This window comes from Hylaeus anthracinus, unplaced genomic scaffold (genome assembly GCF_026225885.1).
Source record: "Hylaeus anthracinus isolate JK02 unplaced genomic scaffold, UHH_iyHylAnth1.0_haploid 0, whole genome shotgun sequence".
Classification (NCBI taxonomy): Eukaryota; Metazoa; Arthropoda; class Insecta; order Hymenoptera; family Colletidae; genus Hylaeus; species Hylaeus anthracinus.
The window spans coordinates 10,363,875-10,390,591 of NW_026533254.1; the positions used below are offsets into that span (position 1 = coordinate 10,363,875).

General features: G+C 39.6%; 1 protein-coding gene across 3 annotated transcripts in view; it reads right to left on the reverse strand.

Moving 5' to 3' along the window:
- LOC128896346 (tubby-related protein 4-like) overlaps positions 1 to 26,717 on the reverse strand; it is a 53,377-nt gene that overhangs the window by 4,844 nt on the left and 21,816 nt on the right. For 2 of the 3 annotated variants that reach the window (XM_054159678.1, XM_054159677.1), the window contains exons 3-13: positions 7,564 to 7,746; positions 7,319 to 7,426; positions 6,499 to 6,664; positions 4,893 to 5,161; positions 4,598 to 4,686; positions 4,383 to 4,517; positions 3,227 to 3,626; positions 2,714 to 2,891; positions 952 to 2,527; positions 321 to 434; positions 34 to 268 (exon numbers count right to left, since the gene is read on the reverse strand). In XM_054159678.1, coding sequence (XP_054015653.1) covers positions 34 to 268; positions 321 to 434; positions 952 to 2,527; positions 2,714 to 2,891; positions 3,227 to 3,626; positions 4,383 to 4,517; positions 4,598 to 4,686; positions 4,893 to 5,161; positions 6,499 to 6,664; positions 7,319 to 7,426; positions 7,564 to 7,746 — 3,453 coding nt within the window. The remainder of the gene's footprint in view (positions 1 to 33; positions 269 to 320; positions 435 to 951; positions 2,528 to 2,713; positions 2,892 to 3,226; positions 3,627 to 4,382; positions 4,518 to 4,597; positions 4,687 to 4,892; positions 5,162 to 6,498; positions 6,665 to 7,318; positions 7,427 to 7,563; positions 7,747 to 26,717) is intronic. The other variant, XM_054159679.1, reaches the window with a different exon arrangement.

A 26,717-nucleotide genomic window follows, 5' to 3' on the forward strand; every position in this document is an offset into this window, starting at 1 on the left:
TGTGTGTACCTATATTTATAATTTTTTGCCAACCTTTTGGCGTAATTGTGCCTTCTGGAACGTCTCGAGGTCTCTGTAGCTCCCCGACGATTCGTCTTGAAGCAATCCTTCCTCGTCCGAACTCTCGCCTCGACTCTTCCGCGTTTTTCTGCTCAACAAAGGACTGGATAGCAGCCTTCTCCTAATCGGCGAAGCTGATGCAGGCCGTTTGCATTTCTTCGACGGCGCTGGACTACTGGGGGAACTTCTGGGCAGCCTGAAAAAAGTTCTGAGTGAAAAGTGGATTTATTGAACGGCTTGCGTGAGTTAACATATTTTACCTGGACGATGGGCGAGGAGATGGCGGCGGCAACGAGTGGCTTTCGTCGAAATCTCGAAGTCGAGCTGCCAGACCGTCCAGGGATGATGCTAATGAGCCACTTGGACTGGATAGTCTGCGAGATGAATTAGTAAGAAATAGAGTTTAAATAAGCAGTTACTTATCGTGATAGAATCTAGAGATTCCAGTGTCTATGGATGTGCATTTGGAGACTCCAGAGGCTAGAGATCACAAGACATGGAATCTAGAAATCTTAGTACCTATACATTCTAAGCTCTAGAAATCTGAGAACATTGAGATTTCAAGGTTTATAGATTCTAAGCCTTAGAAATTCTAGAACCTAGAGATCCTGAGCTTAGAGATCCTAAGGCCTAGAGATCCTAAGCCTTAAAGATCACCTAGAAATCTTGGGACTTTCAAATCCCAGAATCTTGAGATCTCGACACCTGAGAGATCTCAAAGCCTAGAAATCTCACAACTGAGAGATTCCAACGCCTAGAGATCTCAATACCTCTTCTTAAAAGAGCCATAAAATCAAAAATTTTTCAAACATTAAAAAACCTCCAAGACACACTCAAATATTACCATAAACAACAACAGTCTGACCCAGTTTGACCTCACCATTGACTCACCTAACGGGTGAATTACAACTCCCTATAGGGCTTGGTTTAACGGCAGGTAATCGGCAGACGTGCTTCGCGTATTGAACCGACGCTTCGACAGCCTCTGGCGATTCCTCCAGCGATTCATTACTCTTATCCTCGGTCATTTCTAAGCTAGTAGCGCCGACTGCCTCTTCGACGTGTTCCGGCAGTTGCGGTGGCGAGGCTATGTGCTCGTTAGCAGGGAATATGTCGCTGGAGTCCAAGCTCTTGGACTTGCCGCAGTTGCGGAGTCTCGGTGACTTGGACGTTTGCTGGCCGATATCGTGCTGGGTCTTGTTCTTTTTTCTCCTCTTGGTCTTCCTCGAAACCAGGACCAGCCGCTTGTTGGGCGCTTCCTTCCTGAGCATCTTCAGGGCCACGTCGCAGGGTACCAGTTGCGCGTCCACCATGTCCAAGTAGCCCACGCTGCAACTTCTGACGATGGAGTCGTTGATGCAGAGAGGACCGATGCTGACGACCGTAGGAGTCCTGTGAACTCCTCGAGACTGTTCCAATGCAGCAGCCTCCCCATGACTCTCGTCGTCAATGAAACGCATCTCATCAGTCTTGCTGGCGGAACTGCACGCGTTGAAATAGCTTGCATTTATTTTCCCACAAGATTCGTGCGACTTGAAGTCCTTGAACTTCAAGGTGCAGTGCGAGCAAGATTGTCCCACGCATTGATCGATGTTTTCTGGAAACTGATAAGAACAGGCTGGCGAATGATTGCTGGCCAGATGTATGCCGTTCTTGGCGTAGGGTCCGTGGCCCTGACTATGAGAGTAAGAGCTCATCGATGACGTTTGGTTGACGTTACTCGAACCACTGCTACTGTTGTGATTATTTTTACCCTGCACTCCGTTGAGGAATATAGCTTGAGATTGACTGCAACCGTTGCCGTTGTCCAGCCCGTTCACGATGGACCCTTGAGAACATCCTCGACTGCTGGACGCTTCGGTGCTCGAGGTCTGACCGTTGTGTATGGACATGGGGATGATGGTCGAGGGACAGGTGGTCAGCACGGTCTTCTCGTCTTGGGAGATCTGATTGAACTTATTGTTCTCCAGCTCCTTCTTCGTCACCATGCCGGCCTGCTGATCGGCCAGAACGGTTTTCATCCTTTGGATGTTGTTGGAGTAATCTGTACCCGTGTTCGAAGTCGCGATTATGGTCTGGGTGGGAGCCACCGCGTTTTTAGGGGACTGGAGAGCTGGCACGTCGCAACACCTCGGCGGATTGTGCCTCGATGGCGTTCGATAGGTGTTCGTGGGGCCGGTCCTCAAGTTCTCGTACAAATTCCCCATTTCCTGCAGGTCCACGTAGGGTAACTCGTTCTCGTAATTCTCGACCCTCGACAGGGCCGCTGGTAAGGCTTCGCTGGTCATAAATTGATTGGATATTTGAGATTTTGGACGATTGGAGTTCAGTCGCGCGTTACGGGGGGTCATGGGGGCGATCGGCGGGGGCTGGGCTTCGGAGGTGCTTCGCGAGGCACTCTTAAGCTCCTGGAACGATTCCTCCTCGTCCTCGGAAAATAAATTTGGGTTGAACGTGGGGTCTGGACCTGCGAGAACAATATAGCAGGTTGTGTTAAGTTTGTTTTTAATCAAAATATTAGATCTGCTGTTCCATTAGAGAATAAATGGAAGAATTAAGAGGAATGGTATGGTAGTAAGGGCATCGGCAAGCAATGAAGGTAATAATAGCATTCCTGTTGGTTTCTGATTATTCAATTTGGTAGTTGACGTACCCGCTGGCACGTCGTCACGCAGCTCCGTCATCACTAGGGTCATTTGTCGCGGTTGCAAATGCAGCAGGGACGTTCGATAAGTGACCTGACCCAAGTTGGCGGGCACCGACTCCGCCAATCCGTGAAACTTGAATTTCGTGCCCCAGATATTGGACGTTACCTCGACCAGCCTCGCGTGCTGTAAAGAGATACGTCTTGAGGCACTGCCGGTCACGCGATACTTTACGTCGCCACAATTGAGGGATTTGCATCGAAAAGCTAGCCAAAAATCCATTTCTAGGGCTTAGAAAACTTGGAATCTATAAATCTCAGGATTTAGAGATCGTAGAGTCTAGACATCTAAGGACCTAGAGATTCCGGTACTTTAAGATCCCACAACTAAGCGATCACAGAGCTTAGAGATAACAGGGCCTAGAGATCTTAGAGCCTAGAAATTTTAGGATTCAGAGATCTCAAAATTTGAAGACTTTTAGTTTAGAAAGCGTAGGACCTTTAAATCCAAATGACTTTTACCTCTGGTAACGTGTCAACGTATGTCAGATCATCGCTCTCCTCGTTTAGCTTCTCTTCTCGTTTCCTCCTATTTTTCCTTTTATTTCTAGGCGACCCACACAAGTCAGCTGTGTCCCTCTCCGTATCGGACCCGTCACTGAACGACGGGCATTGCAACGTGTCCTCGTAGACGTGGAGAGTATCCTGGCTCTGAGGATCGAATATCACGAACTCAGGTCTGATTTTGCTAGTCCTCCTGCCCTTCAGGAGGGGCACCAGTCCACCTAGGTATTCTAAATACAATGTGTAACAGGGAACAGGTTCCACGGCGTGTCTGAGCATGGTGCAGTGCAATCTTCCTCCTCCTGGAGGGGGACGCGACACGAATCGCCTCAGCTCCCTTGGTTCTGGTACCGAACACCTGAAAACAAGATGGGACGTGCTATATACTGATCAAAATCAGATTGTCCACCACAATGTTAAGTATACTAATTAAGGACAAGGAAAGACGGTTTTTTCGTTTTTTTAAAAATCTTCGTTTATGAAGATGACGAGTTCTCGCTCTGCATCCCTAATTTATTAAATATTTAATTATTATTTCAAATATTTTTTTAATTGGAATTATTCTTTTAATTTTATTCGTTATAAATAAATTCTGATCATCTGATACGAATATTAACGCATCCAAAATAACGTGTCCAAAATAACGGTCATTACCAGCAACGCACCAATGGAAGCGTCCTAATCAATTACCTATACAGGTTTTCTACTTCCTGCGGGGTAATTGATGCAGATATCGATATTCCGCTGAATAATAGAGAATTCACATGGCTTCAACGTGACAGGTACCCAACGTATCGCTCTAGAATTGCAAGAGCAATATTGGACATCGATTTTACACAACGTCGGATCGAACGACAGGAAATTGGAGAGCGGTTTCCTCGGGTTTCACTCTACTAGATTTATATCTATGAAGTAAACTGATGGACATTGTCTACCCGTGATAATCTACAATGCCAGATTCTATGATGGAACTAATTACTATGGTATCGTGTGGTAGACTGAAAGGACAAACGTTGCTTTAGATAAAAAAAGTGTAGTATACACAAACATCTACCTAAATGATACAAAATCCACAGTTGCCATAGATAATACAATAAAAATCGAATCTTCTTACCTTATAGTGCTAGCAAAAAGCGCCGCCACGGATGCCCTCAATCTCGGTGGCAATGGAAGTTGCTGAACACAGGACTCCCTTATCAGAGCTGCTCTCACAGCCAAACGAGACAACAACTGCAGCGAACCTACTCGCCTATAGAATCAATGCATCGTGTGTCAGACCCTTCTGCGCAAAAATCAACAAAAATATCAACGTGGAGGTGCGCTCATTACCTTGACACCCATGCTGCGTGGACGCGTGCTCCAGTCGCCACGAAAAGTCTTCTGTCGTTGTGACCCCACGTGAGCGCCGATACTGCACACTGATATCGATAAGGAAGAAAGTAAGAAGCTATGAAAATAGCCTTTGAGTGGAGTTTTTAGAGAGCTTTCAGAGTTCACTAATAATTTTGCTTTCTTTAAATAGAATTTTAACTTTTCCCAGAAACGCTTATCACTGAATCCGAGTGCCAGGGTTAACATTTCTTCAGGATTATGTAAAAATCGTTCGTTTTAGAAAAGTACCTACTTGCGTGTACGGTATCGCCGTGGTGTAGACAAGGGCGCCAGTGACCGAATAAAATTTCAAAAGGTTCGTGTACTCGTGGGGGCTGCTCTGAGGGCTGTCTGGATCCTTCGTTCCAGCGATCGCTAACAGTTTTCGGGAATTACTCCATTCAGCGTGTAACGGCGCCTTTAGATTTGTACGTATTGTGATGGGCGACACATCGTCGAACGATCGAAGCATGACGATACTGCCGTCAGCGAGGCAGACTGCTAGCACGTAATTCCGGTCGTCTGCAAATACATACGTATTTCCCGTTCCCTTAATTATGCGAATCTGCCTGCCACGCCAATGTTGATAATACATAGGAGAATGATTGATAAACTAGACAGGTATCACGAATTAGTACATCGAGAATCTATGAATAGGCTTTCAATTTGAATTTTAAGTTTCTTCACCTAGGCGTGTTCATATTTTTAACATTTGTCTCGTTAGATTTCCCTCGAACCCTCGATTCTTTACTCCATTTTACTTAACCGTGTAATATAAATAGATCATTTGATTTCTTTAAATTCAATCACAGCATAAGTAATCTACATCAAAGAATAGCACGACTACAGAACGAAGACAAAATAACTTCAACACCTGTTATATTAATAAAGAATTGAATAACCATTTGCCTTTGATACAGTTTTCTCTTTGAACGAGTTCATAGAACCTTTGAATCGTTTGAAACGTTGTCTCGTCCTTTTTCCGAGCCTTCCAATTCCTTTAAAGGTAGGAGAGGAAGAAATCTACTTTTCATCCTGTTCTACGAAACTATCAACGGTAATTCAATCATATTTAAATCAGGTGGCTGAGCGGGTCAGGGAAGTTGTTGAAGTTTATCTTAATTCAATGACATTTAAATTAGGTATCTCCGCGGGTCAGGAAAGATGTCGCAAAGTTTATCTTTGCGCTGCTGAAATCGAGACTCAACTTTTCTTGCTGTGTGCAATATCATCTTGAAGAATATCATAGTTGGGAAACAATGTAGGATAGACCTAATCATGTGGATTGTCCAAGCATTCGCTGGCAGTAATATGACCGATTAGGGTAATACTGGGGTTGGGTGAATATAACCGCCCAAATCGTCCCTCCTCCGTGTTTAACAGGTGGGAGCAGGCAGTTGAATCGAAGGTGTTCGTATTACGTCGTCTAACTTCTATAGTACACTCTATTAGTATTATTTCTTAATGTTGCCTCGACTATAAAACAATTTCCTACATTTTGATCTTTATTGTTAGTTTAAAACAAAAATTCCAGAAACACCTGATTACAAAGTTTTTAAGGTTCTCAATCGATACCACTTGATTTTGTCTCAACTATAAAGCTGACTGTCTTGTACATTTTGATCTTTTCTACTCGTTTAACGCCAATTGCCGCGAAAACGAGCTGTTACAAACTTTTTAAGTACTGTTTCTATTAAAGACGTTGCTGTGGGTGTGTTTGCATTAAACTACCGATAAAAGTATACGTGATGTCCCTCCAAGATTCCCAACTCGTTCGAATGCATCGAGTCGCGCGTACCAAGTACGTAAAATCGTTTAAGTGCGCCATTTTACAGAAAACTACGCGAGACTATTAGTACCTCTGTGCGATCTGTCGTTCGTTAAATCGTCGTCTCCTTCTTCCATCGTAAACTTCTCGGCGCTCCAAGCCATTGAAGTCACGCCAGCTGCTAGTTGTACCTCCGACACCATCGCTCCATGAACATCCATTACTATTAACTGCCCCGCCGTTGTTCCGAAATATACCTGTTGATATCGGTATTAATATTGCATGAGCAAAGAATGACGAATAAGTTTTCTTATTCTCAATGGCGTGTCGCACCTTTACAGGGCACGAGATGGGATGGAATTCGAAAGCTCCATAAAAGAAAGATGATTGGAAAATATTTTAAACAATGTGAAAGGATAATTGTAAGAATAATTCTTCTTCTCAGTAAAAGCTTCTTTCTTTAAGATTTCTGATTTCCATTGTATTCAGTCAAAAAATTACACGGAAACTTTTTAATGATGCAATGCGTGGCACCATTAGCGCGACATCTTGTCGTCCGTACTGGGGATATTTTTACATTGTAATTAGAGTCTCGCAATTACAATGAAGTGTAACACAACGCTATAATAACGAGGATGTCTCAAGATTCCAAGCAGATATTGACCTATCATGTTTCGAGTATGCCGCAAGAGTTTGTAGATAGAATTAGTTTAAAAAATGTTATATCGAGTAAAGTATCATGTAACTGTCATTTTAACAGTTTCATTATTTTTGTAAATAATTTATTCAAACGTATCGACAAGGTGATTTAATATATTCATTGGTATATGGAGCGAAAAGAACAAGATATTCAATAAATTATGGTTTTATTAAGAATTTGTGTCGCCAAATAATTTTGTATTACAACTCACCTGCTGATCGTCTGGTGTCCAAATGCCACAGGTGATCGTAGCCTTATCGTTCAACATCGATGACCAGTACCTCTGACCAGCGACGCTGCCAACTAGCACGAAACCATCCTGAAGGAAAAAAGTGGATGCATGGAATGTTGCTCGGTAGAAGTGTAACTTTTTAGACACAATGGTGAAATATTATTAATTCCCTGTTATTATATTTCTAACGGAGTGTCTTAGATGCATTTTTAAAGTGGAATTACCCTGTAGCAAATGAGAGCCATCCGACCGTCGTGCGACCAAGAGAAATGCGTGACTGGAGTACTTCTGTCGTTGATCAGTTCTATGCTCCATCTTCCCTCGTACTTAATCCACACAAAGATGACACCGGAACTATCGCACGAAGCCAACTTCTGGTAAGGCTCGTTCCACTTGACGAGTATCACCTGCAACGCAGAATTTATTGACTGTATTTTTGAATTTATTAAATTTTTCAATATTTATTTATTCGTACCATTTCAATATGTACAACATGCTCAATTGTTAAACCACTCGAATAATTCTAGACCTTCAGCACGGTTCAAGTGTAGTTCGCAGACCTTCAGTGAAACTGTTATATTAGCGATGCTAGTGGAATGTCAGAGCCATGTTCCTCGAGGGACGTCTTAAACCTGATAGCTTCTAATAACTTCAACTTTATTAATGACTCAGCTGTAGTACTTTATTAATGACTCACCTCGAGTATCTTAACAATGGATAGTGTCATCTGGTGTCTCATGAGACACATTTCTTTAACATCTTCCGCATATTTGAATGACATTTGAACAATCTACTTTTTAAACAATACTCGTGTAGAGTTTTTATTACATTCACTTAACATTTGACGCTCATTAAGGTATCCTAATCCTCGATTAAAAAAAAATTCGATAAATAGACTCATCCCAATTAACAATCTCGCGATAGTTCTTTTTCCAGTCACCTTATTCTAAGACTAAATCCGTAATCCGGATAAAGTTCTGGGTCAGTTCGGTAAACGCAGTCTGAGAGCATCAAGGTCTCGGCCAGCATGGTGGTGCGTTATTCATACCGCAATTTGCCTTAAGCGACGCGAGCATCAGACACCGCGAGCGTGCTCTGCTTTGGTGGGCGTGAGTTGAAACAAAATCACAGAGATTTCTTCCTTCTAATATAAATATGTCCTCAGTGAAACACGTCAGCTGTTTCGGGTAATTGAACGTGCTGGAATTGTTGCACAGTTGACAAATCTTTTTTTTTCCATCATAGGAAAAGAGAGTTTATTTGGTGACGTCTGTGGGATTTGACGCGGTTTATTGGTCTAATTTTTGGAGATTATATTATGCTAGGATGTGGTTCCATACGAAGCAGATTTTCCAGTGATGAGCAAGCGCAGAGGAGGTTAACGTTACTTGAATATTTATCTGCCGTAGGTAGAAGTGCAGGTCAAGTGCTTATACATTCTACAGCACTGAGGGCAAACTTTGTTTTATTGGGTTCATAGCGTTGTAGAATGTGTCAGCATTTGCAAACTCAAGAGGGTGGCTCACAATTACGTTTCATCACGAACAAAATGAATCTGCATTCCGGACTAAATAAATTGTGTGGTCGAAAATTTTCTGCACGTCTTATTTATATTTTTATAAGCGAAGCTCTTCGTATTATTATAAATATAAGATGTCACGTGAGCATAAGCTGCACAAACTATACTTTTTAACTCGTAGAAAATAAGGGAAAAACTCGTAGAATTCGCCTTTCACATAAACACCAAGTGCATTAGAGCCGAGGATTGCAATTGCCGGAAAATTTCACTCTATATTTATGAGTTACTCTGTATATTGTGAAATTTTTCAGAATACTATATTCAAGGTTCATGTTTTAATCATGCTCGATATTGTAAACAAGTGCAACGAGTATAGAAGGTAATACTACTCTTTTAATTCAATATTTTTGTAACGAGTGAATATCGAAGATTTTTATCCAAAAATATCTTCGAACTGAATAACCAACTACCAAATGTTTTAATCACCTTCTGTTGATAAGAAAATAGACCTTGCGTAACTTTACTTTCAGCACAAACTATTTTGTAAAATATTGATTAACCTATTGAAACTATTAATGACTTTGGCTCTGTTACATTGTGCACCGCAACTTTGTTAATTACGTGTACTGACCCTATTAGTCTGTAAATTACTTCTGGAAGGTATAGATTCGTAACATTCACTATTACAACTTGGAAATGCTTATTTATTATAGAGTTTAAAATTCTGTAAAAGGAGTCAGTTGGTTCTTTACGGCAAAAAAGCATCTATACTACTTTTATGATAATAATTATTTGCTAATAGTTCGTCGTTTTTTATTGTACATAGTAATCTAGTTTGAAGTCCGATGGGTCTAGAAAAAAACGAAATCTATCTTTTGATCTCACAGGTCCCTCAGACATCCTTTGTTATTTTACTCGCTCGTCTGCCCATCTTCTCGTTGGAGAAGTATATTACTCTCGTAAGATCAAAGACAATTCGTGTCTTAGCGTGTCTCCGGAAGATTTGAACCCGCACCCCCTTTATTTTATGTCGTATACGCTCTGTAGCTTATGGCTTTCAATAATGCGACACTAATACCTTGTCTCTAAATATTTGAAATCTTTCAGTATCTTTCTCTAACTTGGACTTAATTTATTCTTAAAGAAAAGATCATTCTCAATTTTAACTTAATATCTAATTTATATAAAATTGTTCCTAACTGAATATACACGTAAAAGTATTATTAGAGATTCAGCTCTTTCTTTTTAATGTTTTTGTATGCACGGAGACACGCTTTACTAAAAAGACGAATGATTCCATTTCAGTAAACATCGACGACCTTGAAACCTTAGTATAAATAACTTTAATAAAATTTGTTTTTCTATCATCGTGTTTGTTTGTTGAAACTGATAAGTTATCTCTCTAAGAGTTTATCATTTATTTACAACCAACCAAGATATCCCATTCTTCCTGTAACTTCCTGATTATATAACAGTTTTTCAATAAAAAATAATATTAAATATTGTTTAATAATATTTAATCGCCAAATACCTCGATGAAACTAAATTTAGAACACGGAAAGATACTTGAAGCGAACCTAATATTAAAATGGGCCACCTTTGAATCTTGAATACGCGATAAAGGAGTGATACGTCAAAGTACATAACGTTATAATTAACTTTCCTTGTACAATGATGCGATGTGCACACACCAACGTCATCTAGTAGAAAGCATAGCACAGATATTTGCCTGCGAACAATAAATCCAGGTCTATGCTTAAGCTATATTTAGTAACATGTCATTGCTCTATCATGAAGGCTGCCCGTCGATCGATGACTGTCGTCCATGCACTGGCTCGCATGTCGCGTACTGTTTTGTCGTGTGGCTACCTCGTTTCAACGAACGTTTTCAATACACGTACAGAGAGCTATCGTACTAAGGAAGACTGCCATCTAACTTCGCGGTTTAATGCGCAATTCGCCCTTTTGGCTTTTATTATTAGGACTCTTGGTTTGGGCACTTAAGTGTCCTCTGTCATGCTAAGTCAGGAATCACGTCTAGACTCTAATAGCAACTGATAGTTTACATGCTGTTTTACTTTAGCATTTAGAAATCTTTTAAAACTCTCAATTTTTTGTGAGAAGTTAAGCTTCCTTTTGATTTTCTATTCATAATGTAATTCTCTTTTTAATTTTTATTTATTCGTTATCAGATATCAGTCTTTATAATCCTTCTTGCTTAGTGAATTATGATAACTAAGTAGCGATGAACAATCACGAGTTTCGCATAGAAAATGTTTAAAAATACGTGATTGCTTCCTGCGAAAACGTTTCACCGTATAAACAGACACAGTAGATTAATTGCCTTCCACGTGCTTGTACAATCGATCTTCGGCCATATGTTGCAAAGAATCGACGAAGGGATGAAGAGAGACTCCACAGAAGGGAGGGTCGCATCACTAGTCGCGAAGAAGTAAGAAAGAGGATCTTGTACGTGACGTGAGTAACAAAAAGTTATTTCGATCCACGTACGCTATGACGAATCCCACAGTGAGCTGAAATCCCTAATATATCCCAAAGAAGATATTTGATTAAAAAAAAAATCTATGTAATAATTATTTTGCGATGATGATCAATTTACTTCATTGCAACATTGTTAACAATTTTTCAGTGGTTAGTAACTTTATTAAAAGTTTTATATTATTGATGTGCAATTCATGATAAAGAACAAGTATGTTGTTTAAAAAAAAAAAAATTAAGGAACAATGGAAAGATGATTGGAAACGACAAAGAAAAACGAAGGAACAATGAAAATAAGATGATTGGAAAGATGAAAGGAAATTAAGGAACAATGAAAGAAGTGACCGACGAGGCTTGAAAACGCCCGAGAAGACAAGTAGAAAAAGCAAGAAGTAGTCGGACAAGCCAGCCAAACCGTATTCAGTCTTATGCGTACCTAATTTTCAACATAGAATTTCTCGAAAACGAAGGTTCGTTTGAAAAATTTTATTCCATATCTTTGATGTATTTTCGCGTGAAAACCCACCCTTGGTTCGGCTGTACCATAGTTCCCGCCCAGCTTATATGGTGCTGTAGGAATACGCATCGGTGTGCAAAGAGCACAAGGAGGGAGTTATTGATGGTTTCGTGGAACGCTTTCCAGTGTACGGAAATTTTCCTTTCCCCTTGATTTGATACTCCGTGAACTTCACTCTGCTTTTTATATGTACTCGTGATACCTAACCAAGTTATTGCCTAGCTTCGAGACGCTTTATCGAATTTTTAGAATCTCAAGTACCACTCGGAGGAAGTCGTTACTGTGGAGATGTTTCTTCCTTCGAAACTATAAATTGAAGTTCAGGGTCTGCCGTTTAGAGGGTTACAGTTCTAATATTTTTAGAGTTATGAGGCCTGGTGAACATATCTTACTTTTTTCTTATTCAAAAGCTAAAGTTGGCCCAACGCGCCTTGATGGTATAGTTAAATGTGAGTGTTGGGAATTGAAATAGGAATACTCTGCCGCTGCCACCTAAGAGGCTTTTATATGTTCAGGGTTTCACCGCGTTACATCAGATTTCCTGATCGAATCTTCTCACCTCTAGAGCCACTGTTCGTCAATAATCGCGTCAGAAACTGACGTAAGTCATTGTTAATGCTCGTTCTAAAAAGGTGACAACTCTCTTTCCTAATGTACATGATAAGAAGTAGGGTTTGAGAGCATTAGGTCCCATTTATTGTTATTCTTATTATAAGTGATATTAACCTTCATCATCCCACATATGTGGAAGTATATGCGTAAGTGCGTATGTGCGTAAAAGGCAAGGTGCGGGTAAAAATGTTGCCATAAAACCTAGCCCCATTTGCTGCTTATTATTTATAAATATCTATAAACATTTTCTATAATGTCATGTCTAATAATCGACAGCTATTGTGGCAGTTACAACGAGAGGTAAAATACTTTTTTAATTAAACTTTTCCCGTTTCATCTATAAAATAAAATTTTTCAAATTATTTCAAAGTTTGCCCGTTGAAATTTAAAGAATTATTTTAAGAATTAAGATCGTTATATATTATATGTTAAACTGTAATATTAAATGATTATTGTCTAGCCTGTTTTACAATAATGTTGTATATAAAATACTATTCTCGGACTTAATTTATATGGAAACCTTATTGGATCATTTTTCAGGTAAAAGTACGAAAGGTCGTGGTATCAAACGAAATCAGTTACATGATATATTACCGAAGCGATTTCTCCTTATCTAAGCATGAATGTTCGAAGGACGATCGAAAGTATAACAACCGCGGGGATAATAAAATCTGGTAAACTGCGAAAGATGAAAAGTATGATATAAATTATCGGGACATGACTGGACGAGAAAGTCGAGGGAACGACGGAGATAGAATAAAGGGGCTGATCGATAAGAAGCTATGGTTGCCTCGAATTCTCGCGTAGGCATCGAAATCGCGCAGAATGTAAGATTGTGGGAAACGTCTGGGGCGACCAATATATTCGAAAGCGTCGTGAATACCTTCTTCGGGTAAATATCGGTCTCCCGACGAACCAGATTTATACGAATTTCTCTTCTCGAGACACTATTATATCATGCAGAGTTCCACGCGAACGTAGCGACAAAAAAGAAAGAAACTACTTTTTAAAAGTCGACCGTTCGAGTGATATGCCCCTCGGAATTTCCAGCAAAAATTGTTCCACGAAGAGTTAAATCTGACTTGTTATGTATGTAGTTTGCATCCTCTGATAAGCCATCGAAGCTTTTTATAGGACAAGATCCAGTCCCTGAAGTGAAGATATCTTGATCCGGCCGATGCTGACGAAGGATAGCCTTGATCCTGCTCTAATCAATACCTCGTATGCTAATGGCTTGTGAAACTTCGCATGTGTATGTTTGATGTTTTCTGAGAACTTGATTGTTTCGTGATCGAGTGGTTTGCATAGCACATCGGAGATTTGAGAAATGATGAGAAAGCTGAGAGACCCCTCTAGACGAGTGTGCCGTCATTAGATGGTAGCTTTAGCCGTGAACTTTCACCTTCACTATTTTTAATACCTTCCCCAATCAGGTTGAAGCAGCAGATACATTCCAAGAGTTAGATTTACCTAGCATTTACAGTCAATCTCGTAAGTATTCATACCTTCAACATCTATTGAAGAGCCTAACTTAAATTACAGGTTTAATGTTTCCGAATCAATTTTTTACATATTTGTATGAAACATTTATTTGGAAAGATCAAACCTATCATTCACTTTAGGCAAATTTTTTCAATAGACATACAGGATACGAATACTTATGGGACTGACTGTATGTATATCGCCTTGATCCACGGCAATTCCAGTAATTCGAGTAACAATTTTAATCATTTTAAGTAACAGAATCATCCCCCAACGCTATTTACCTCTATTTAGCATGGGTCACTGATGAGCACGATCCATATTCTGTTCAGTTTCGAGTAAGAATCGCTAACTACCCCGTTTTCAAGTTAATTGGTTGTCCAGATTTTGCCACTTGAAAGCGGAAATTACTACAGTTCCATCTAGCAGTTATATTGCCATCATCAACTCGTCGGTAATGATATTTGCAGTGGAGCAGAGGTCAAGAGGAGTGAATCGCGTCTGTTTCCTTTCATTCTTAACGCCTGACGTTATTCCCGCCGTTGTCGTCCATTTATTCGTTGCAACGTTGGCCGTGAATAATGTTCACTGTCACGACCCAAATGGCTCCCATCGTTTCTAAGGTTTCGTGGTCCGAATTCCTCCAGAATCTTCAAATCGTTGAGATAAGCTGCGATGTTGTCTTTGACATGCGACATAGGATGGATGTACATCGCGATACGTTATGCTGGCATCTTAAACAGCTGTTCGATTTATCATCCTTATTCGATTAGGTATCGACCATGGAAACGTGTTCAAATGAAAATGATGGAAAGACGAGATATTAAATGACCTTATTTACTAATTCTAATAGCCAAGTCTCCGCTGATTGTTCCTGTAATAATTACTCATAGTTTCGCGATAAGTATTCATTCGTATTGTTCCGCAATCCTCCTCGACCTTGACATCCAATTTCGGTAATTCAAGATTTGGCAGTGTCACTCTGCCCACGTTGTTAGCTGAAGGCGACGAGTGTGTCTTGGCATCAGCCATGCGTTCGTTTCTGTTTATCTTTGGCCAGCAATTTCTCACCGATTGTAAGTAGACCGCCGTAGCTATTCTCTGTTGTGAATTATTCCTCGAGTTGCATTTCGCCTTTTTCTGGCGCTTCCAATTTCGTTTCCTCTTCGTATTCGGTGAAGACGTCATCGAATCGTTTTAATTATAGAGTTAACTTGCTTGGATTCTGATCTTTCTTGTTCTTTACTAGCTATTCTCTGAATCTATATAAGCTAGTCCTTTAATTTGACGAAGCTGCTTATTTCAACAGCTGATATTCAATCGTGGAACAATGGCGAACTACGAAAGCCGGCTATCAAAACAAACTAGGAGATTGCTGCGATCGTACAATGGACACTATTCGACGCTAAATGTCACGTTATTCCGGCATGTAACAGTATTTTTGGAAGTTGCAAATCACTGGGCCAGATCCCAAGAATGTTCGATCGGACGGCGTACGACAAATTAATGTACAACCGCGTCAAGTAAATATTAGGTCATTCCATAAGTCTCGGAGTATCTAACTACACAAACTGTTGGCTTAATACTTGTGTTAATACTCTTCTGCCAGGTCAAACCGCAAGACATTCATCCTTTACTTTATGTTCAGTCTTCCACTAGTTGAAGTAAGAGAGATTTACGTTTGAGATACTATACTATTCAAATGTTATACAAAAGAAGATTGAAGACACTTTAAAACCTGAACTAGTTTTTGAAAATGAACTGACTTATATGGAAGAGACATCGTAGAACGAATTTTCAGAAAGGATTCGTACAAGAAGATGACCACTCAGTGGATTGCTAAAATTCTGTCCATGTCTACACGGTTTACTTAAACGAAAGTACAGAGCGGCCTAACAGCATCAGCAAACCGGATGGCGAAAACTTTAGCAAACTAGAACTCACAGAATCAGCAAAATTGGCTTCCCCGCGCATTGTTTGAAGTCGCAAGGTGGACTGATTACCCTGTTCCAGAAGATTGTACGTGACAAAGCCCTCTAGGCGTAGAAGCGCATATTCCAGAATGACCATTTGCTAATTGGTCAGTTCTAGAACGCTAGCCTGATGTTTCAGTTGGGTTAAACTCAATTGGTCACACAAGGTCACTTTCCTTAATTGTGAGCTACGCGACCTCCGCTTTCGCGTCTCGTCAGCTTGGCTATCCGAAAGACAAAGAGGACGTGCCTCGTAGATTTACGCGCGAGATTGAGAGGTGTGGTGGCTGATGGCGCGGTTGGGGATGATCTTTCGACGACCTTGAACGGACAGTTGATTTAGATCCCACTTAGCGAACACCCTCTGGAGGTCCGTAAGTGCCTGACGCGGAGGAACACCTGTTCTTACGGTGGCAGGGATTGTATGAAAATTTTCTTTGTCTTGGAAAGATGATGGTTCTGTAAGGAACTTGGAATTGGGAAAATTAAGTATGAATTGAATGCAGGCTTTGAATGTTAATGGGAGAAAGGAAACTTATTCCTAGACTTCGAAATGCTATTAAACTAAATTACTTTGAAATGTAATTTTGTATTATACCTTCTAATTCATTAAAGCGTTCCTAAACGTTACATTATACAAGAATATTGTTTATATATCTGTTCGAGTCTAAACGATAATTGAGGCACGGAGATTCGAACCCATGATACTCGGATCCACAGTCGACCACAATCCCGTACTCTATGTTTCGTGTTCTCGTTTGACTCCTTATTGTTGGATATAGGAGGCGCGGATACTACATATCTTGTGATAAGTGTCTGGTGTTTATTCAGAGGAGAAAAGAAATCATCTTTGTATAATCAAAAGCAATCCATGTAAGGTGATGCTTGGATTCATTTTCATTGGTAGAGCCTCGCCAATCCATTAGTGATCCTGTCACCAAGACGCGATGAAACGTCTAAAAATTTGTATTTCCATTAGTGGATGAGGTTCGATCCGACGCGCTAGAAGGATTGTCCTCTCTTGCTCTCAGACTTTTGTTTACACAGCTGATAGCACCGCGAGTCGGTGCGTCGCTCGCGTTGAAGGTGCATGAACAATTGGGGGGAGGTGGCATGATTCGTTACTCAAATCCGAAGTAAAAATTGTCACTTGAAAGCAGGGGATGTTCTACACAACGCTGATATGACTATGGAGATATGTTGAAAAACTGCAAAGATTATAATCGTTTACTAGTATGACCGGAATATAATTTATTTTTATGCAATAACAATATTTGCATGTGAAGATAAAAAATGTAAAAGACAAGTCACTCGTCTGGGAAGATTGATGGAGAATAGACTAAAAACCGTAAAAAGTAAAAACTTCCGCATAATTTTTCAAAGTTCTCTGCATTTCCGAATTCGCGAACCTTTCCTGTCTGTCTTTACAAGTTTAATGGGTCAACGACATCAAAGAATCGTTAATTCTCCCTTTGGTAATACATCGATACGCGAATCAGTTCGGAGACGAACAATGAACGGGGTTCACGATCATTATTTGCTTTTTATCGGATTTCTCGATCTAGGGCGCAGGTACAATTATCGGCTTTTATTTTCCGGTATTGCGTTTCGTCGTGCATTCCGGCTCGCTCAGCATTGTGTTCGAACATCAGTGGGAGGCCATCTTGTTCAACGGGGATATATATTTTCTCATTGAACAGGTGGACGTGAAAAATACTCGGCGCAAAAGTTCTCCGTGCTCTTTGTTCATACGTTTCCACTTATTCTCTTTTTCCTTTCTTCCGTTTCTTCTTTCTTCTCGCGTCTCCCTTTTCGTTCCTCGCGGGACACGTACCATGTTGCTCGACGGAAGCACAATGGCGGCCGGATTATGCGACGTAAAATTGTATTTTCAGTTACTCCGACCGCGGAATATCGTACGTGGACCAGGTGTAACATTTTTAATAAACAACGAGACGCAACGAAGCCTTCTCGGGAAGGGCGTAGCGTCTGAACGGGGATAATGAATTTTCTAGGGCTTCGAAACTGCACGAAAGGGTAGTTTGCAAGAAGACCTTGGTCCTAGAGTCTTGTGATAATTTAAAATACAACAATCCCAGTAATTTATATTATTCGTATTGTTTCCTTTCCATTTAACGATGTTTCCTCGTCCACAGTTTGTAAGATACGTTTTGAACTCCACATAAAACCAACACGAAAGATGATACTTCCCTTCCATTTAAAATAATAGACAATAAATTTCACACGTTTCCAAAAATACGGGTGAAGAAGAACGCCAAATCTTTGTAACGTGAATGAACAATACAAAATATGAAACACTCCGGTATTAAAAAAGAGAAATAAACAATCCCTACAGAAAATAGAGGAGAAAATTCAGACCCATGTAAAGTATATAAATGGCGATATAAATATTTTTTTTAAATAAAAAAAGAGTGATGGCATCTCCTTGATACAGAGGCGAAAATATTCGGATTCTCGTGAATTCTGTATAGAGAAAAATAGTAAAAGTTTTAATACACAGCATAGCGTATACATTTTTAATATATCTTCAATATTTTATACTCGAATATTGCTCGTAAAATGCAAAAATAATTTAGTATCACAGTGGACAGGACCATTACGAATAAAAATGTTATTAAAATCTACTGGGATATAATTTTTGTTATCGCGAAATAAAGTAAAATGCAATTTAAACGGTCTTCCAATCATTTAACATATTGCATTTGACTCCATAGAGTGCATCGGTTACGAAACCTATTTCTGATTTCTTGCGATAGCTAATTGTACCTGGGGCAACAATAGATTCACCGCCTATTTGTCGACGATCAATAATCTGGCCCGCGAAATTGAGTTTCCCTTTTACGTCTGGAGATAACGTTTCTCTATTTCCTCCGTAATTGGGAGCAAATGCTCCAAACTGCTCCTTTCAAACCATTTTTCTTTATACCAGATTAAAATTAATTTCATATTAGATTACAATTCCTAATTAAACTGTCGAATGATCAAAACAACAGCCTCATCTAATTGGATCTACATCATAACAAACCAGCAGATAGAAAATCTGAAACAATGTCACAACAAAGAACTATCATGCTTTTAGGCCATGCAATTACGTTCGCCAAGAAACTACTGCACAGAAGTTTCAATTACGTTACAATACCCTATTTTGACGAGTAATTATGCGCGAATCCTGAAATTCTATTTCTCTATGTACTTCATGTAACATTTGCGCATTGCACGTATCCGAGTTTAATTTTCACGTTCACGGGCCGCCGCTTGATACTCGCAGCTTTCGTCGCTGAATACGAATACTCAGGATTTCGCTCAGATCCGTGTTGCATAATCCTTTGAGCACACTCCGAGGGTAGTTATCTCCGAGTCTCGTTTCTTTTTCTACGGATGGTCCGTTCCTCGCAACTAGCGCCATTCCGAGCGTGTAATTACCGACACTTCATTGCGTTTTTCGTCCCGAAATTAGTTAACTCAGTACGCGTCGTATCGTCAATTAACAGTCGAGACGCTTCTTCTATTGGGATAAACGAAAAACCACCGAGCATCGTGAATCGATTCGCGTTTCTTTGGCTGGGACGCTTTTTGTGTCGCACGCTAAGAGGGTGGTGAAGCCTCGACATCTCCTGTAGTTTTTCGAGATGTATGCATACTCTAATAGCTGCCGGGTATTTGCGTATTCATGGCTCTGGTTTACTCGAAATTCGAAAAATTGACGAAATTCTAGGATGTTAAAGTGAAATGCCTTCGATGATTATTTATTTGTTGTTGGATCTCTTTAGGGTACAAAGAACTTCATAGTAAATAGGTAATATTGTATGAAAGAATTCAAAATTAATTATTTAAGGAGATTGTATGATGATCCAGTTTTCTCTTTTCCTCTTCTATTTTTAACCTTAATATTGATTCTTCGTGCAGTCACGTTTAACTTATTATTAATATTTCTATAGATTATTTAAAGAATAGTATCTCCAAGATTGCCAATAACTAGTTCTATAATAGTATATGTATCACAGCAATATTTTAGTAGTACAGCGAATGTTCGAATCTAAACCAAGGTTATAACCTTTTTGAAGAAGCATGAACGTCGCTGAAGTGTCTCTTGAGTTCTAGTGCGAATCGGGCTTTAAGTGGCGGAACATTTTTGCGCTTCCTTCGTCCGATGAAAGGTGTCTGCCTCGTAACGTGTTTGAACGATTAATGTATTGCAGTGAAAGCTGCGCCAAGTGTTGTAATGTTTCTCGCTGAACTTGTTTCGTAAATCAATGACGTCTTTCTAGACAGCCGGGCTTTTTCAGTGTCAAGGTGAGTCTATGCGCCATGCATCCGCAAGAAGAGATCCCGTTCCCGTTGCCCCTTTTTGGCTCGATTTCCGTGTTGCGTGATATATCCTGTCCCGGCGTTTACGCCTCCATTGGTCCTGATCTAACCTTGTGTCGGGGTCAAGCTGCGTTGGACGAGATTTATTCGCGATCGACGAAGACTCGCGCCTCTTTTTACAATCAATTTTTGGAACGCGAATATGAATTTCTCTGCCAAGTGAAAAATAAATACTTCAATACTTTGAGATTATTTTTTAACTGAAAGAAAACCGTCAGAACCGAGGAGGGTAAGACTGAAATGCTAGAATCTTCGACGAGTGTTTTCCTATGCATAACTTTTGTAATTTTATTGTTAAAAATAGTTATTCATTCTGTTTCAAGGAATGTATGCCTACTTTTTATTCCTTATTTATTCAATAATTTTCTACTCTAAAATTTCTTCACTTTATTTTTTTACTTCAACTGTAAAATTAACTACACGGTCGCAGATAACGATGAACCTCGAATCTCTCTTAAACAAATTTCTTCAACGGTATTCAAGGGAAAAGTACATTCGATTCGTTGCAGTATTTTACGAGGGCTTGAGTACTCAATAAACACCATCAATGTTGAAGCGTATATTCCCGAACGCAAATAAATTCATAACCGCCGGGCAATTATTCACCCATGTTTCGGGGCAACCCCTCTCGCAATCAATTACTTAAGAACGATGTATTTCTGATTGAATTCGTCAGTCGACTTATTCGCTCCCGCAGCCGCGCGTTGTTCGCTTCGTATTTCGGTATTAGTTATCACTTTAATTGAAAACCTGGGGCCGACAAATCCATGACAGAGACTCGCGTATTTCCATGTATGGTCCCGAAGGATTCGTGCCATTTAACGTTTCCAGTGTGTCTCTCTCAACGTTTCTTGCACGCGAATTGGGATTCACAGGGCTGGTGACGTCACGGCCAAGAAGCTTTTGCCGGAATCTGGGTGATCAGAACGGGGAAACGCGAATTATATAAACTGTCCAAAATGGAAACTAGGATAAATAGAAAATACTTGGGTACCTGGACTTTTGCCACGAATAATCTATTATATTACAACGTTGAATTAAAAATTGTTTAAAACGAATTCGACAAATTAATTCTGAAGAAACTTGCACTCTATTAAAAATTAATAATTGCAAAACAACCCTGTCGCCAAGCATGCTACAACGACTTTTCCTAAATAAATGAAACCGTATATAGGAAACCGTATCTTTCCCTGCGATTCCAGCAAAAATACACGCGTTTCACCTACCTAAGTGAAAGAGCAAGCAATAAAGAGTTTTGCAAATATACTACGTGCCAGTATTTACGAAACACTCGGCAAGGTCGCACGTAAGATATCGAGAAGTGTTCGTAAACACTCGCACGGAATCAATTACACCAGTCGAGTTTGCCGAACGAGTTATTGCAACACAAAACCTGCCATGAGTCGAAGACAAGGTCGTACGTACGTTCACGTGGTGCGAACTTATTTTGTCGCCTTTGAATAACAAATACATTCTTGAGGTCAGGTTCCAGGCATCGCGGGTACACCCTGTACAATCGCGCGTATCGATTCGTAAATGTTCGAAGCATAGTTGGTACGGCCTAGAACAGAAATAACTGAAAATACGAGAGCTTATGCCTGCGATCGTTCGCCTGCACGCGGAAGCTCGCGCAGTAATACGATTCGAAGCCCAAGCGGCTTTCTTCGGCCTGCTACGTCCAGCGCGAGCGTACATTTACGTCGTGGCTTGGCCAGCGCAAACGCGAATGTACGTTAATACTTAAGACACCTAGATTCCAGGAAACAAATTTTTTAAATTTCTTAGAAGGCGACTGTGGTTACAAATGTTATTGCAGAAAAAATGTCAAAGAAGATGAATGATTCGAAAAGTTGATTACTATATTTGCAGGACCTTCGAAAGAAAGAATTTAAGCTTGGTTGAAAATATGTCTTATGTTCTGAACGGTACAACGCGTATCATATGTCCACTGATCAAGGAAGTCCCTAGGTTCCACCACACTCAACCGCACATTGCTCAGGCGACCAACGTCATTTTCAGCTGGAGGAACTTCTTCCGCGTGTGGCGTACGCTCCACACTTGGCTCCGCTTGATTACAATCTGTTTTTATCCTTTTAATATTACTTGGCGGACTTACGCCTCAACTAAGTCTATGACGTCCGAAAATGCAACGATTAGGTCGCTCCGGAACCATCGAGCTTCCACTGCAATGGAATCCATAAAAGATGAAGAAACCTCGTCGTTGACAAGAATGGAGAATATTTCAGTGACCAAGCATATTTTAATTTCCAATTTTTAAAGTAAAGATTGAATTTTCCGGGAGAAAGCGCGAAATTCGTTCTTACACCTAATAGAAAGTGCTGGAAATGGCCACCTTCGGCCAGAATGTGAAGCAGCACTCGTAGTGCCAGAGTTTCTCAATCCTTCGAATATTTCAGGTATTTGTCGGCATCGTCAGACAGCCTTCTCGTTGCAGAATGGTAGTGGGTGTTGAATAAACAATTTAGTTTAATCTTCTATTGCATAAATTCTTCTTTACACATTGAGAAGAAAGATATAAGGTTCACAAATATCTTAAGTATTCATTTTATTATTTTATACACCTGTTATTACATTTATATACATTTTATTTTATTATGCATTTACAAACTTCATAAAGTAGTCAATTTATCAATTTCATACTCATCAAATTACTTTTTCGAGGAATTCTTCATAAAATGTTCGCAATTAAATAAATAACAAGTTTATAAAGTTTCACTTACAGGCTCTGGATAAATCGAGGAGTCTGTGCATCGTAATCACTCAGGTCAGAGATCATGCAGCACGGTCGATCTAATCAACCCGATGAAATTGTTACCCTGATTTTGGCGTTCGTGTCAAAACGTAGATTAGGGCGATTCCACTGCGATTTCTGCTCGCGAGGAGTGCAAATGATGGTTTCTCTGCTTAAACACTTCGGTAACAAAAACGCAGCACAAATGAAGCTGAAGTCCATTGAGTATGGACTACAATGGATAGGGATCCCACAAAAGTTGCCACGGTGAATAGTCGCACGAAGACGAACTTTTATTTCGTGGATACAAAGATCACGAGATACAGTTGCTTTTATAGAAACGAACTGGTTGCAGTTCCAAAGAGTACTACACTACAGTGGACGATCATTTTCGTGGCGATCATAGCGAATTAGAAAAGAAACAGACCGTTGACCTACTGACATTTTCTACTGATTCGTGTTTCAATAAATTACAAACAATATTTTGATTTATTAAATACAGTTGTAATATTTACTTTTTACATGACTCGTTCGGCTTGCTACGACGACTTAATGAAAATCCTTAGATATATATTTGCTTCTTGATTTATTTTAATATTGCGAATGAAGAAATTAAATAAAAGAATAAAAAAAACATACATAATTTACGAGATGAGTTATTATTTATTTCCAAATGAAAGAATGTTCTAAAATAATATTAAGTATTTTCCATCCACGAAAATGAAGATTCTTCACAACTTTGCGTGTTCAAGCAGGTGAAAATAATTTTGGGTCAAGTAGTAACGGACCAGTGGATTTAAATATGCACATAAGGGATGAGGGTTAATTTACGGATGTAGAACAAAATTGCAGGCAACCAAAGAGAAAATCACTTTAAATGATATTCAACGAGTATATAAATGACGATACTCGAATGGGGAGAGGTTGGAATTGGAATGGCTCCGAAGATGGGGTTTGAGAGCCACTGTCTTAAAACAGCACTGCGTGCCAGATCGATACCACGTCGGCTACCCTTAAACTCTGAAATGTGAACCGGAGTAAACGCAAAAGACACGTTTCAGGCTTTGTCAACGTTCGTGAAAAAAAAAGGCGTGACGAAAATTCATCTAAATATTAATCAGTGGCGAGACTAGTCACACCGGAGTATGAGGCTAATTACTTTAGAGACGCGGAAGGTCTTGATGCTAATACGTCGACTATGGGATATTAGTTACCTATTTTTTCGACACGCAATTCCAAGAAGTGTAGACACAAACTTAGAATATAAATTCTTAAATAAAGAAAAGTTGCCTATACACTTAAGGGTTGGAGAAGATTCAGAAGAATGTTTATTTAATTACTGTACTTATGTATACAAATTATTCATTTATTGTAGTTCAAGATAGGGACTAAAAATGTTTTCCAGATTACGTGAAGATTGGAAAAGCGTTTTCTTTAGCTTAATGCATAGGTATCTGAAATCAATGCCATAAGAGTTGTGGGTAAATTAGAGGGTGAATCTTCATGGCATGACTGGTACCGCCCAGTTAAGATTATACACGCTGGAGGATTCAGTATTCCGTTAATTATATACATCGTTATATCTGGTGATTTCTAATCGACGATTCATTGGCTGAACCAGTAACAATTATGTTTTTCAGTCCATGTAAGTGGCCCTTAGCATGCAACAATCAAATGCAAGAAAGTTCTATTTAATTCTATTTTTATCTAAACAATCGCAACCTCAACTAGTAGTAGTATTTTCTAGAAGATAAAAAACTCTTGGATAATTAATCGTAACCTTGGCATCATTTTTCATTTCGAACTATCAAGCAAATCTTTTAATCATTATTTTATGTTTAATTTGTCGTTTAAAATACAACGAGATTCCCACTGGAAGATTACCCCGTGTAAACGTATATTTTATTAATTATTTAATCGTCCCTGCCTATTGCATGGTGTGCTACTTCCTCGACTCTATCAATCTATCAGGTCTCTGAAGATGGTGAGCGATCGAGGGTGCCACGAAGTTAACGATTAAACGCATTACCAGCACGCAACTCGCTAACAAACACGCATCGCAATATCCTACGCTGCTCTCCGAGCCCGATGTCGATTTAATTAACAACGGCGTGAGTTCTAAACTCTAATTCGTAATGGCGTCGAGCAACTTCGAAATAGAAAAATGTTGCTCGAGAGCACGAACTGATATTAAAACAAGTCTAGATATGTCGGTGCTATCAATCAAATTACGAAAGTTATCACTAATCTCTAAACGTAATTTAACTTAGCCCAAAATGTCTGACTATTGAATTACACACAAATACGTTCATTGTAGTAGTCGTAAATATGACGGAGAAAAAGTGTAATGCAATATTCAGAATAGGAAGATCCAAGTAGTAGCATAGAAAACATTCTTAATTTTAAATAGACGTTTATAATTGTATAACCGCAATGAATGCATTTAAAAATGACGAATTATTTCGCTGCGTTAATGGCGTCGCGTTTAGTCGCCGGAAACTCCGTCAGACCAAAGCCCCAATTGTCCACCCCCTCAAAGAGTAAACCTGCGAGACAGTTACGGTTACATTTCTCCAAATCTGTAGAGCGGAGTGTCGAAGTTTTAAACGAGAAAGGCGTGTCCGTATAAAAGACGACGAGCGAAATGAAAGAGAAATGCGTGCGCGCAAGTGTGCGTTAATGCTCGCCTCGTAGACACTGCCCTCTATTTACCATTTTTATAATTTCATTCACTAAAACATTTTTACATTTCATAGAATTTCAATATAATAAATGCATTCTAGAAATTCATTCCTATCCTCCCATTTTAATGAAATAAGACTTTTACATTTTGTGGTTAAAAGACTGTTACACGTATTGTTGATGTTATAATTGTTTTTAATTATAATAAGTCAAGGTATTTAATACATAAGGGTGAATTCACTGTAAAGTATTCATGGACATTCTAAATCTAACGTTCAATTTATTTTATATAATTTAATTCTAACTGCATTTCCTATCATTCCTATACTTTTTCACATGTAGTACAAAAGAATATATTTTACTCTTATCGCACGAAAGAAAATGTCTAATTTTTCTATTCGATTATAATAATTACATCCCCTTTGTTAAGTCAGAGAAATTTGTTCGTTAAATTCGGGAGCACCCTGTAGACAGGGTGAGGATTTTTGCGAGGAAGAAGGTGGACGGTGAGCAGAAGTGAAATATGAAGTAATAATGTGTAAAAGAGGGGTGCGGCGATATGCGTCAAAAGTGGAAACTCCGATTTTAAGCGCGCAATATTAATATTGCGGAAGCGGACGGTAGTAACATTTGCATATTTGTTGAGTTATGGATCTGGCGAAATATTTCGCGAAGTTGCACGGCTCCCGGCTGGAACAGTTCGTTACAACAGCCCACGGCTTAATATCGATTGACACCCTCGACAAAGGATCCGGCGCTGTTTGCACCCAGTTTACCCTCAATGAAAACTTACACGGAAAGTGTGCGAAATAGATCGGGGGTGTACAGACACCTGTCGAATTTTTTTAACGGCTGCGTTATATCGCGACATACGACCCGTCGTGGTTTTCGAGAGGTTTTTATTTAAAAATCTATTGCACAATTCAGTGTAATCGTGGAAGACAGGTCCTTTT